This window comes from Trachinotus anak, unplaced genomic scaffold (assembly GCF_046630095.1).
Source record: "Trachinotus anak isolate AG129_WGS33_773 ecotype Australia unplaced genomic scaffold, CSIRO_AGI_Tana_v1 ptg000008l, whole genome shotgun sequence".
Taxonomy (NCBI): Eukaryota; Metazoa; Chordata; class Actinopteri; order Carangiformes; family Carangidae; genus Trachinotus; species Trachinotus anak.
Window position 1 is genome coordinate 10,820,990 of NW_027273859.1, and position 10,487 is coordinate 10,831,476.

Genomic DNA, 10,487 nt, shown 5'->3' on the forward strand with positions numbered 1-10,487 from the left:
TTCACCTGCATTCACCTCTAACAGCCACAACATGTAAGTGCTGCTTGTATGTTCATGCAATCAACGCCCGCTGAGAGGAGGGTCATGCACCTTTCGCTGAGAGGTTCCGGGCCGTAAGTTTGTCGATAATACTTGAATGCACTCCTTAAAACCGCGCTTTAAAATGAAAAACGTCGTTCATCGTGATTTTTGCATGAAAACATAAAATGGTATTCCCCAAAAGTTGTTTCTTCTTGAAAGGGACCCGCTTGTTCAGTGTTAAATCAGTAAGGGAGCCGCTAGAGGGCGGTATTACAGGAATACACCAGATGTCAGCCGCCATTAAACATCAAGAAGAAGAGTAACAAACACAGTGGTCCTCGTTTTATTCACCAACGACATTGTTCGCCAAGTATGCGGTAAGAAGTTATTGATAACTATTACAAAATCTGCATTAAGAACATATTAATGCAGGAATACGGACATGAAAACCATGCTAGGTGCCCGTTCATCTCGCCCGACGCTGTCCTGAAAGCACCCGCCTTTTCATGCTAGCTAGGTCTTCGCTCTTGAATGATGTTTGCGTTTTGTAGTGACTGTGTTTTTAATTGTTATTTGTACTCTCATTACAAACCTCGTCAGCTGAACGTGATTCCGCGTTGTCAGCTTGACGTGGACAGGTAGCACGATGGCTAATCAGAGAGTGCTCCCTCAGAGCAAAGAGTCTCTGCTGCAGAACTACAACAAGAGGCTGAAGGATGACATCAGGTCCATCTTGGACAACTTCACAGAAATTATCAAAACAGCAAAGGTACACATATACACTGTCCTCTTATCTCTTGTCACGGTTATTATTTACCTCTCGTTGTCTGTGTTTTATCACGGCCCTTATGCTCCACCGTTTTTACTTTCTCCAGATAGAGGATGAGACTCAGGTTGCCCGAGCCACTCAAGCAGAGCAGGACCACTATGAAATGCATGTCAGAGCAGCAAACATTGTAAGTACCAACAGAGCACAGTCATCAAGAGCATGTTGAATGTTTTCTTTTTGAATTATGCAGGATTAACCTGAATCTGTATTTATTTATTTTTATTTTTTTACTCAGGGACAGTTGGGGGTCTGTTTCTAGATGTCTGGCCACTTTGAGTGACATTTCATATTATGTTAAACTATATTAAAAGTGAAGGCATACATTAAGTCATCCAAGTAAATTTGTTTAGAAGTAAGCATATAATATGCCATGACGACAACCTTTCCCCATGTCTCCATTGATGTCTGCTGTTTTGTTTTCTTTTTTTGTTTGTTTTAAGTTGATTTAAGTTGCTTTTAATGAAGGTCTTAACTAAGGTGACTTTTCCTCTTTTCCCCTTTTCCCCTGTCCCCTTGCACCAACTCTTTATTCAAGATATATGACTTTTACACTGATTGGAATATCCACGCCTAAGAGATCACGTTTGTTATGGCTGGCTGGACTGTTTTATCAAATTGAAACATTTTTGACGTCTTTTTAAACTTTGGATCCCCACCAGAATTGAAGATAAAATTAGTTGAACCTGAGCAAAGTTTGGATGCACAGCGTGAACTTGTACTTACTCGCTCAGCGGTTGAACATTGAGGTTTAAGAGATTGTAAATGGGACTTTTTCTATACTCTTTCCGTTTGTAGCTGACAGTTTGTTAGTATTTAAAATTTTTTTTAATACTGTTTTCCTTATTCTGTGTTGTTGTATCAGGTGCGTGCCGGCGAGTCTCTGATGAAGCTGGTGTCTGATCTGAAGCAGTTTTTGATTCTGAACGACTTTCCCTCTGTGAATGACGCCATCAGCCTCCAGAATCAGCAGCTCCGCACGCTACAGGAGGAGTGTGACAAGAAGCTCACCTCGCTCCGTGATGAGATCGCCATCGACCTGTATGAGCTAGAGGAAGAATATTACTCCTCCAGGTACAAGTAGGCTCATACTTGTCCCCATACCACCACCTCTCTGCTGTCCCATGCCCAGCACCATGTACTGTCTCACCTTTTATCATTCACTGCTGAACCCAGGGAAGGGTTTAGTTCCACCAACATCTACACCTGACACCTTTTGTGTTGGATTTATCTCATTGTCATATCCAAACGGTACCATTCATCAACACGAATCATTGCTGAGGGTCACTGTGATGGAATTCATCTCACTAAGTGACCTTACATGGCTACTGATTAGCAAGTGCCTTGACTTTTTTTTTACTGCTTTATTACGCCTGTCATGATTGGTCAAAGTGGAGAAGACTTCAGCATTAAAGGGCTATATCGTAAATGTATCGAGCTCTTGAACTACAACAGTTCAGTATGTATTTTTGGGCATTTGTTGCTCATGCAGTTTTGCAGCCAGAAGATTTTTCTGAACAAAAACCAGTGTGTGGATTTACTGCTGGGTGTATTTCTAAAGAGTAATAAGACTTATCAGTTTTCAGGTCTGCAGCATCCAATATGCTTCAGAGAGGTTTTAACATAAATTGTCTGGTACATGGGAGAGAGACATGCTTTAGTGGAATGTAAATAATGAGGCCTCTTAGTTCATTAATAACTAAATATTGTAAGTTGAAGTAACACAAAGCTTTGTAGGGAAAGGGAACAAACCTTGACTAGAATGACATTAAAGGAACTAAAACTATATCAGTACAGATTTTATAAAAAATAAAAAATCATTCATATAAGAGTATTTATATGTAATATTTAAACCATAAATATAATGGTGATGCCCTATATGCTACATTGTAAGGATGGACTGTGGATGGATGTTTGTTATAGACTGTAGAATAGGTCAAATCTGAAGCTACGAAGACTTTCTCAAGTAGATGTTTTCTGTAAAAGCAATCAGGAGAAATTTTATTTTACTGATTCCGTCCTGAGACCATAAGCTGTAATGATGCAAGCAGTTGTCAGTCACACATGGTGTGGTTGTACATGTGTACCAGTTTGTGCCGGCTGTTCCAATAGACCCACAATAATTAAGAAATAAAGTAGAGGCAAAACACTGTAGTAGTTTGTCTTGTTTTCTATGAGAAAGTATGACGAAGTGTCTCTCAGTCCTGTTTGGAGCATGCTGGGTGTGGGCCTTCCTTCCTCGCTGCACTTGCTCTGCTTTCTCCTCCATGAGCAACTAATCCCACCCTTTTGCTGAACTTAAAATCAACAGTTCACCTCGAGTCATACCTCTAAACAGACAGCCGTTTTATGGGGTAATTGTTTCCATTGCTTCTGCATAATCTCCATGCTTCTGTCGTATGTGTGCCTTCATGTGCTTCTCTACGTGTATGAATGTGCTTGTTCTGATCTCCTGCTCTTGTCTGCTCCTCTCTTTCTGTGCTGCGTTGACTCTTTGCCTCCTACTGGTTTCTGCTCTGCAAAGCTACAGTCAGTGGAACAGCTCTGATCTGCCACTGTGCGAGGCCTTCCGGCAGCGAGACAGTTGGGTCTCCCCAGGCAGCAGCTGCAGTTCTACCCAGGGCGACAGAGAGGACGTGGACGGACCTCCCTCACAGGAGACAAACCCCCAACACCACCTCAATGGGCACGGGACTGCCTCTATAGAGAAACCATGAGGAGGATATTGGACACTGACTGGAATACACTTGTGCTCAGTTTGGACAACAGTAGTTTGGATGATTTAGTTTCCATTACACATTATGAACTAGTGTCTGATTAGGTTCACTACTGTTTCGTGTTCTGGCCTTCAATCTGGACTAAAACTTTGTTATTGAAGTTGTTTTTGTTTGTATTAACAGATACTGCTGGAAAATAGTGAAATTAAGAAACTGTACTGAACAAGAAAAACCTGAAAAACTTGCATACACTATATACTGTATACACTACTGAAATAATTTTTTTTTAATGCAAACAATTAATTTTAGTGTACCTTTGCAGCACTGAAATACAGATATACTTTTTTACATTCACATTTTTGACTTGGCTTATTGAAAATGAGTGTATGTTCCTACATTTATTTTATAAAAGTTTGCTTTTGGAATATTTTGTTTCAGCTTTTGTACTCCACCATGCATTGATCAAATTAAAGAACAAGTTAAATGTTGTTGGTTTTATCTTTTTAATCAAAATAGTTTTGAAAGCCTTACAAACACAATTCTCCAACTTAAAAGTTGAGACTTCAAAGTAGACAAAAAAAAAAACACTAAACAATTCAGAACAGGAATACCACTCAGTTCGATAATTCTCACATCCTTCCTGTATTTCCTAAAACATTTTAATCTTATTTGACTGATTTCTTGACTATCAGAAAATCCTAAACAATATGAGCATACATGATTTCCACAAGATGAATTATCCTTTAACAGAACACATTACAAAGTAGATGTACTGCCTGAGGATAATGACACAGAGCTATATACAATATTTACAAAATACAATGGTGTCATTGGGAGTTCTCTCTTAAAGTTGCTTTGGGAAACCAGTCTACAAATGATCTCAATCATGTTGAGTAATTCTTAAAAAAAAAGGAAAAAAAAGAAACATGCAGCTCCTCAATATCGTCGATTCATCTTTTTGAATTTCTCATAGTGGTAGTCATCTGTGGCCTTTTCGTTGTTTGGACGTTTGCGGTAGTTAGGCGGGGATGATGCTGTGGATTAAAAAGAAATAAGTCAGATTTCAGGTTTCAAATCAATGACAATTGAGTATTATATTATTTGTATAAATAGGTTTCCAGGTTTGGTACATTATTCCAGACAGTTCATAAAAACACACAATGTTTATCAACTAGTGCTCCTGTGACTAATACAGTGATAACAGCATTATTCTACAGTCTACAGTAAAACGACTACACTACATAGAACAATGCGTGAGTGGGTGTGGTCGAGTGCAGTCTCTTACTTTCTGGACCTGGTTTCTCTGTGTCTCCCACACGCAGCGGTCTCGCCTTGGGCTCCTCTCTGTGTCTGTGATGCCTCTGTGGTGCATTCACATCCTCATGATAGACTGAGAGAATAAATAAGCATAATCAGCCAACCTTTCACCTCTCATTACCTCTCTCTCTATTTAAATACCAGCGTTTACAGATTGGCAAAACTCACAGCGGTTGTGTTGGACGTAGTTGACAGCGATGTTGGTTGGCACAAATGATGTGCCATGGTCTTTCTTCTTGTTCCTCTGTTCTGCCAGAAGCTTGGCTTTTGCGTCTTCTGTCTGTATAATGTTCTTTATCTTTGCACTAGTAAAAGAAATCACAGAAACCAAGTTATATCCTCTCTGGCTGCTACTCACTACCACTTCTCCATGGAGAATGTCTTTCTCTTGTAAGTTACATCTATAGGATCATTTTGAAAATTTTCTATACGCACTCAATGCCAAGATCGACTTCAGGGATTCCACTGAGCATCTGATTGGATAACATCTCCTCGGTCTTCTTGGCAGAGTTGACTCGGATGTTCTCAGGCAGCTCATACAGATGGTCCTCTGCATTCTTCACTTTAACTTTCTGTTCCTCTGCCTCCACCAAGCCCTTCTTCTTTTTCAGCTCTGTCTCAATGTATTTCATCCTGTGAGATGAGACACATTTCTTTGAAGCAGCTGTGTGAGTATTCATAATTGAATCCTAATGGGATTCAATGTGCTACAATAATTACAGAAAAAAATTAAATAATCCTTTCAACTAAAATGAAAACAACCAAGCTGGCACTTCACAATTAGATAAAGCAGGTACTGAATATTACTATTGAACATGTAGATATACTCATGCAAACAAATCAAGAAATATGTCCTTGTTTGAGGTTTTGGATTGTGATAAATCTGATCACCAAACTATTGTCTGACCACTGTGTGTCCAGACTCACATTTTGAATGTCAGAGTATGTCACAATTGGAAGAGGCATACGTACATGTCAGCATCCTCGTCTCTTCTGTTAGTTTCAGCGGAGAAAGAGGTGCCCAGGTTGAGGTCTGTCTCATCTTCTGTCCTGCATGTGGAACAAAGGTCCTCTTGGGTCAGATCAGCGTCATATGTGATGACACTCATTTTCCATGATGTAATGACACAATAGTACAATGTGTTAAATACACTGCATTAACATCATTAAAGCAGTCACAGATTTACTTACATGTCCCTGTTCCTGTCTTTGACTTTCTTCATGTCCACAACCCCTCCAGTCTTTAGTTTAAATGGGTCATTCTGTGAGAAATGTTTATTTTAATAACACTGAACCAAAAGCCACTTAAACACGTGTCCTCGTTAATTACCATAAATGAAAGTACAAATAACTCACATCAATTTCAGCCTCTGGTGGCAGTTTCTCTCCGACCAGCAGGGCGGTCACACTAAACAAAAGAGAGCAATGAATACTAATTTCACTTCAGAGACTTTATCTAAGACAAACAGCGTGACAAGTAACATAACTTTACATTCACGTTACCTGACCCCGCTCTGTCGTTTCCGCAAGCTCTGAAGCTCTTTAGCTTCCTCTACTTTTGATCTGTATGACCAAGACATACATATACATTAAATCAAATTGGGCATGTACCGTCTTAAAAATACAACTGAAGTCGAAAACATGTAATTATCGTTTTTTTAACTTAAATGCACGGTGCCGTTGATCACGTTAGCATAACGTTACTTTAGCTGGTATTTTGGTTCACTAAAATAAAGGACATTACCTGACTTCTTCAGTTGTCTCCTCCTCCTCTACATCTGACGAGTCCCGTCTCCTTCTAAAATTTTTCCCACAGGGCATTTTAATGCGAATCGATGTTATTTCTTAGCTTTCGCGAAATTTCTGCAGCAGACAGTTGGAAGAGTGAGGGAACACTTAAACAAGCGCACAATAACAGTCCGTCACTTCCTCAAGGTCGAACATCACTTCCGTTCCTTTTAGATAACCATAACAAACATGGCGACTTACAGACAGGTCGGCAGGTTGTTGAGTATTTCAGCGAGACTTACACGTCCGTAAGTTTACCTGTTCGCAGTTTTCAGGCTGCGAGGTCGTCTAATTTTGCTTTTTTGAAAAGTTTGTATTAATGCACTGGCCTCTTAAGAACCACAGTCCGGCTCACGTTAACTATTAGCGGCTAACTAGCTAGCTAAATCAGAGAGTGACGCAGACATTAATACTTATCAGATGATAGCGTTTGTTTTCGTGTTTTAACGCTTCTTTACATAGTTACCTAGCTATAACTGATATAGCAAAATAGCACCTTAACAGCTTTGTCGAATTCCTGAAATTTCTTATGACTGAACTTAACTTTATTTTGAAGGATATTCAGTGATCATTAAATGTGTGCATATCTAAATGGAGCTTTACCAGTGATGGTTCAGGTTTGCCATTATAAAGGAGATAGATGGTTATGCGATATTTTGTGTTTTTTGTATACCGAATTTATCATAATTTATTAAGATGTGGCTTGTCAAGAAAGCACTGTGACTATGGCCATAGTCATAATGTTTTGTTGTGTCAAAAATGTTTCCCTGTCTTGCATTATACTTATGTTTTGTGTGTTCATTTATGTTATATTCTGTATATCTAAATGTGTTTTAATTCCAAGAATCGTTAAATTTTATATTTTGCAAGATAAAGTTACTATAAAAGAAAAGTTAAACTGTATTATGAATTTATATACAGATGTGAGTTGTGCATTCTCCTTGGCCACAATAAGACAAACACTGACTATAGAGTATAGTGTATGCTGCACCAGTAATTGTAGGGCTACTTCACCTATGTAAAAAATTTGCATTATTTCATTAAAATTTTTGATAGATTAGTTTTACACAATCCTTCACATCCTTTATTTTGAATCTATTATTGCCACATCCTTAGTGGGAGGGAGAAAACAAAACAGGCCTCTATGGGTAATCTCTTTTTTATGTGCTGTCTCAGGGTTGCTTGCTGTGGATATCAGAGTGCCAGATTACACTGGCCTTCACACAACACCAAAGTCTCGAACATATGGCCACAAAACCCCCAATGGCTTGTTCCTGGTTTGTATTTCTGCAGCATCTTTTTGGCTTTCTTGATTTGGAGAAAACACAATATCATGACTGATATAACACTCTTGTTCTTCGTGTTTTGTCTGTTAAAAGGAAGGACCATGTTTGTGCAGACGCAGGACACACCAAATCCAAACAGCCTAAAGTTTCTGCCAGGTCGTACAGTTCTTGAAGCGGGAACTATGAATTTTGCCGGCCCTCGTGATGCATACTGCTCACCCTTAGCCAGGTATATGACTTTCTAAATGTAAGGTTTAAAAGTGAGGTTTTTAGAGTAGGCATTTTGATATGGCCTGGCAGAAAAAGCACAGGTTTAGATGATGATGTTGATGGTGGCTATGTTCCCGTTTCACACCGAAATGGAATGCAACCATTATTATTATTATTATTATTAGCTATGCTTGCTGTGCCAGTAGCCTAAGAATCAGAGCAATGTTTACTTCCAAAAAAACTTGTAAAAAAATAAAAGTTTTAATTTGTGTGAAATACTGAAACAGTTTTCTGTGTGCATCCCAGCATGTTCTCATGTTGTCCTTTTTCTCCTCTCTGACTCATAATTGTGTGTAATTCAGCTTTGGGTCATTCATTTATAACAGCTGTAAATAGGAATACTGGTAACTGATTCTAAACAATGACATCACTTTATTACTAAAACCTTTGTTAAGTAAATTATATATGAATAAGACATGGCTGATCTTTCAAATGTAAGCACAATATCCATTAATAATGAAAAAAAAAAAAAAAGCATATTCAGTGTAACATTAACTTTTCAAATGTAATAAAACCTAAGTAATGTCCTGTATTGTTTTCAGACAGCTGTTTAGGATTGATGGAGTCAAGAGTGTCTTCCTGGGTAACGATTTTATCACTATAACAAAGGTAAAACCAGCTTCAGTTTATATGAACCTCATTGTGTAGCACTTTCTAATGCCATTGCTTGGAATAATTTGTTTTCTTTTTTCTCTACACTTAGGCTGATGCAAATATGGAATGGAGAGTAATCAAACCTGATGTATTTGCTGCCATTATGGACTTTTTCACCTCTGGACTTCCTATTATCAATGAGGACGGCAAACCTAATATAGATACAGGTAAAGAATTCAACCATCAGGGCAAAACTTTGAAACAGGACAGTGAAGGTTTTTTGTGAATGCTGAGAAATCTCCCATTTCTCTTTTCAGCACCATCAGATGATGATGATGAAGTAGTTGCTATGATCAAAGAGCTGCTGGATACTCGAATAAGGTAGCTGCTTGTGAAGATGCACTGATATCAGGGCCTATTCCCTCTCACTGTGGCTTTCTGTTCTTTTCTCACACATTTTGACGTTCTCGTTCTCCAGGCCAACAGTGCAGGAGGATGGAGGTGATGTTCTGTATCGGGGGTTTGAGGATGGCATCGTTAAACTGAAGCTGCAGGGCTCCTGCACTAGTTGTCCCAGTTCCATTGTTACTTTGAAGAATGGAATCCAAAATATGCTGCAGTTTTACGTCCCCGAAGTTGAGTCGGTGGAGCAGGTTTGTTCTCCTGCCAGAGCATAGGCTGTAAACTTGCTGCTAAATTTAGTTACACACATAGACACATTTTATTTCGTATTATTTCTTACTACTCACTGATGATTTTGTGAATACCTGCTGAGTGAAATTTAGTTCTAGTAGTGGGGAACAGTAATTGATATAACTATATATCTTTTTAAAAACATTAAAAGTGATCATACTGCAGCAGTTTTAGTTTATCATTCTGAACAACTTTATTGCATAAACCTGTTGCCATTACCAGTTTCCTGTTGGAGTGTAAAAAAGACTTTAGAAACATGTTTTGTCTAGTAATTTTGTTTAGCAATTGAAGTGATGTGTCTTTAAATTCCTTTTTAATGATTGAACACATGTTGTTGGCAGATGCCTTTTCAGTACTCACATTCCTCAGCCACAATTAAGACACAAAGATATTATAGAGCAGCCAAATTCTACTAAATACAATGAACAAAATAACCTCAGGAAAGGAAAAAAAAAACTGCTATTTGAAAATGTTAACTAAACTAAAATGTATGTTTTTATCCACAGGTGAAGGATGAGGAAGAGGAGAGGGATGCTCAAGTTTGAACTCCACTGAAACCAGAACCACATTTACACATTCCTCTCTCCCCCGGTCACCTGTTCTAATGCAGGCCATAGCTCCAAAAAAATAAGATAATCTGTTTAGCTTGGCAGACATCATCATCAGTCAACATTCACCCAGATGTTATTATTGATTTTCATAGCTGTTTTATGTACAATGACAGTATTTTACTAATATAGGACAGACAAGCACAGCCATAGACACTGATGACTGTAGACCTGAAATAAATTCAGCTTATTATTTCACATTGTTACACATTTTCTCTGTCACAACTCAAAACAGCCATTAGGTTTAAAATATATATATACAGTGCTGTATGTTTGTAAATAAAGTTTACTGAAATATCTTATAACTGTGTGTATCTCTGTCTCATGTTTTCTTTCCTCTTTTGTCTAGTTCATTAATATTGCAGAA

The 10,487-nt window shown here is 38.4% G+C and overlaps 3 protein-coding genes across 5 annotated transcripts; 2 read left to right on the top strand and 1 right to left on the bottom strand.

Moving 5' to 3' along the window:
- Positions 1-107: 107 nt before the first annotated feature.
- On the top strand, positions 108-4,052 carry med22 (mediator complex subunit 22). 3 transcript variants are annotated; one of them, XM_071482546.1, is made up of 5 exons: positions 108-398; positions 622-790; positions 897-977; positions 1,713-1,921; positions 3,378-4,052. In XM_071482546.1, the coding sequence occupies exons 2-5, from the start codon at positions 668-670 to the stop codon at positions 3,562-3,564; spliced, it is 600 nt and encodes a 199-aa protein (XP_071338647.1). In that variant the 5' UTR covers positions 108-398; positions 622-667; the 3' UTR covers positions 3,565-4,052. The 3 variants fall into 3 exon arrangements, with proteins under 3 accessions (XP_071338647.1, XP_071338646.1, XP_071338648.1); XM_071482545.1 differs by having other exon boundaries at positions 118-398; positions 3,372-4,052; XM_071482547.1 differs by lacking the exon at positions 3,378-4,052 and having other exon boundaries at positions 136-398; positions 1,713-3,001.
- A 155-nt stretch (positions 4,053-4,207) lies between these two features.
- cunh9orf78 (chromosome unknown C9orf78 homolog) lies at positions 4,208-6,801 on the bottom strand. Its single transcript, XM_071482542.1, has 9 exons — positions 6,626-6,801; positions 6,385-6,444; positions 6,238-6,289; positions 6,073-6,143; positions 5,854-5,931; positions 5,317-5,514; positions 5,050-5,186; positions 4,850-4,954; positions 4,208-4,598 (listed from the first exon to the last, which is right to left on the bottom strand). The coding sequence occupies exons 1-9, from the start codon at positions 6,700-6,702 to the stop codon at positions 4,501-4,503; spliced, it is 876 nt and encodes a 291-aa protein (XP_071338643.1). The 5' UTR covers positions 6,703-6,801; the 3' UTR covers positions 4,208-4,500.
- nfu1 (NFU1 iron-sulfur cluster scaffold homolog (S. cerevisiae)) lies at positions 6,765-10,425 on the top strand. The gene is made up of 8 exons (XM_071482543.1): positions 6,765-6,917; positions 7,846-7,946; positions 8,049-8,184; positions 8,768-8,834; positions 8,929-9,046; positions 9,137-9,200; positions 9,298-9,472; positions 10,019-10,425. Exons 1-8 carry the CDS (start codon positions 6,859-6,861, stop codon positions 10,055-10,057), a joined length of 759 nt encoding a protein of 252 aa, XP_071338644.1. The 5' UTR covers positions 6,765-6,858; the 3' UTR covers positions 10,058-10,425.
- Positions 10,426-10,487: the final 62 nt, after the last annotated feature.

Coding starts and splice junctions, on each gene's coding strand:
- med22 (XM_071482545.1), top strand. CDS start 668: ATGGCTAATCAGAGAGTGCTCCCTCAGAGCAAAGAGTCTCTGCTGCAG. Junction 978..1,712: donor ATGTCAGAGCAGCAAACATT/GTAAGTACCAAC, acceptor TTGTTGTATCAG/GTGCGTGCCGGCGAGTCTCT. Junction 1,922..3,371: donor GAAGAATATTACTCCTCCAG/GTACAAGTAGGC, acceptor TGCTCTGCAAAG/CTACAGTCAGTGGAACAGCT.
- cunh9orf78 (XM_071482542.1), bottom strand. CDS start 6,702: ATGCCCTGTGGGAAAAATTTTAGAAGGAGACGGGACTCGTCAGATGTA. Junction 6,445..6,625: donor GAGACAACTGAAGAAGTCAG/GTAATGTCCTTT, acceptor TTGGTCATACAG/ATCAAAAGTAGAGGAAGCTA. Junction 4,955..5,049: donor CTACGTCCAACACAACCGCT/GTGAGTTTTGCC, acceptor TTATTCTCTCAG/TCTATCATGAGGATGTGAAT.
- nfu1 (XM_071482543.1), top strand. CDS start 6,859: ATGGCGACTTACAGACAGGTCGGCAGGTTGTTGAGTATTTCAGCGAGA. Junction 7,947..8,048: donor CCCCCAATGGCTTGTTCCTG/GTTTGTATTTCT, acceptor GTCTGTTAAAAG/GAAGGACCATGTTTGTGCAG. Junction 8,185..8,767: donor TACTGCTCACCCTTAGCCAG/GTATATGACTTT, acceptor TATTGTTTTCAG/ACAGCTGTTTAGGATTGATG.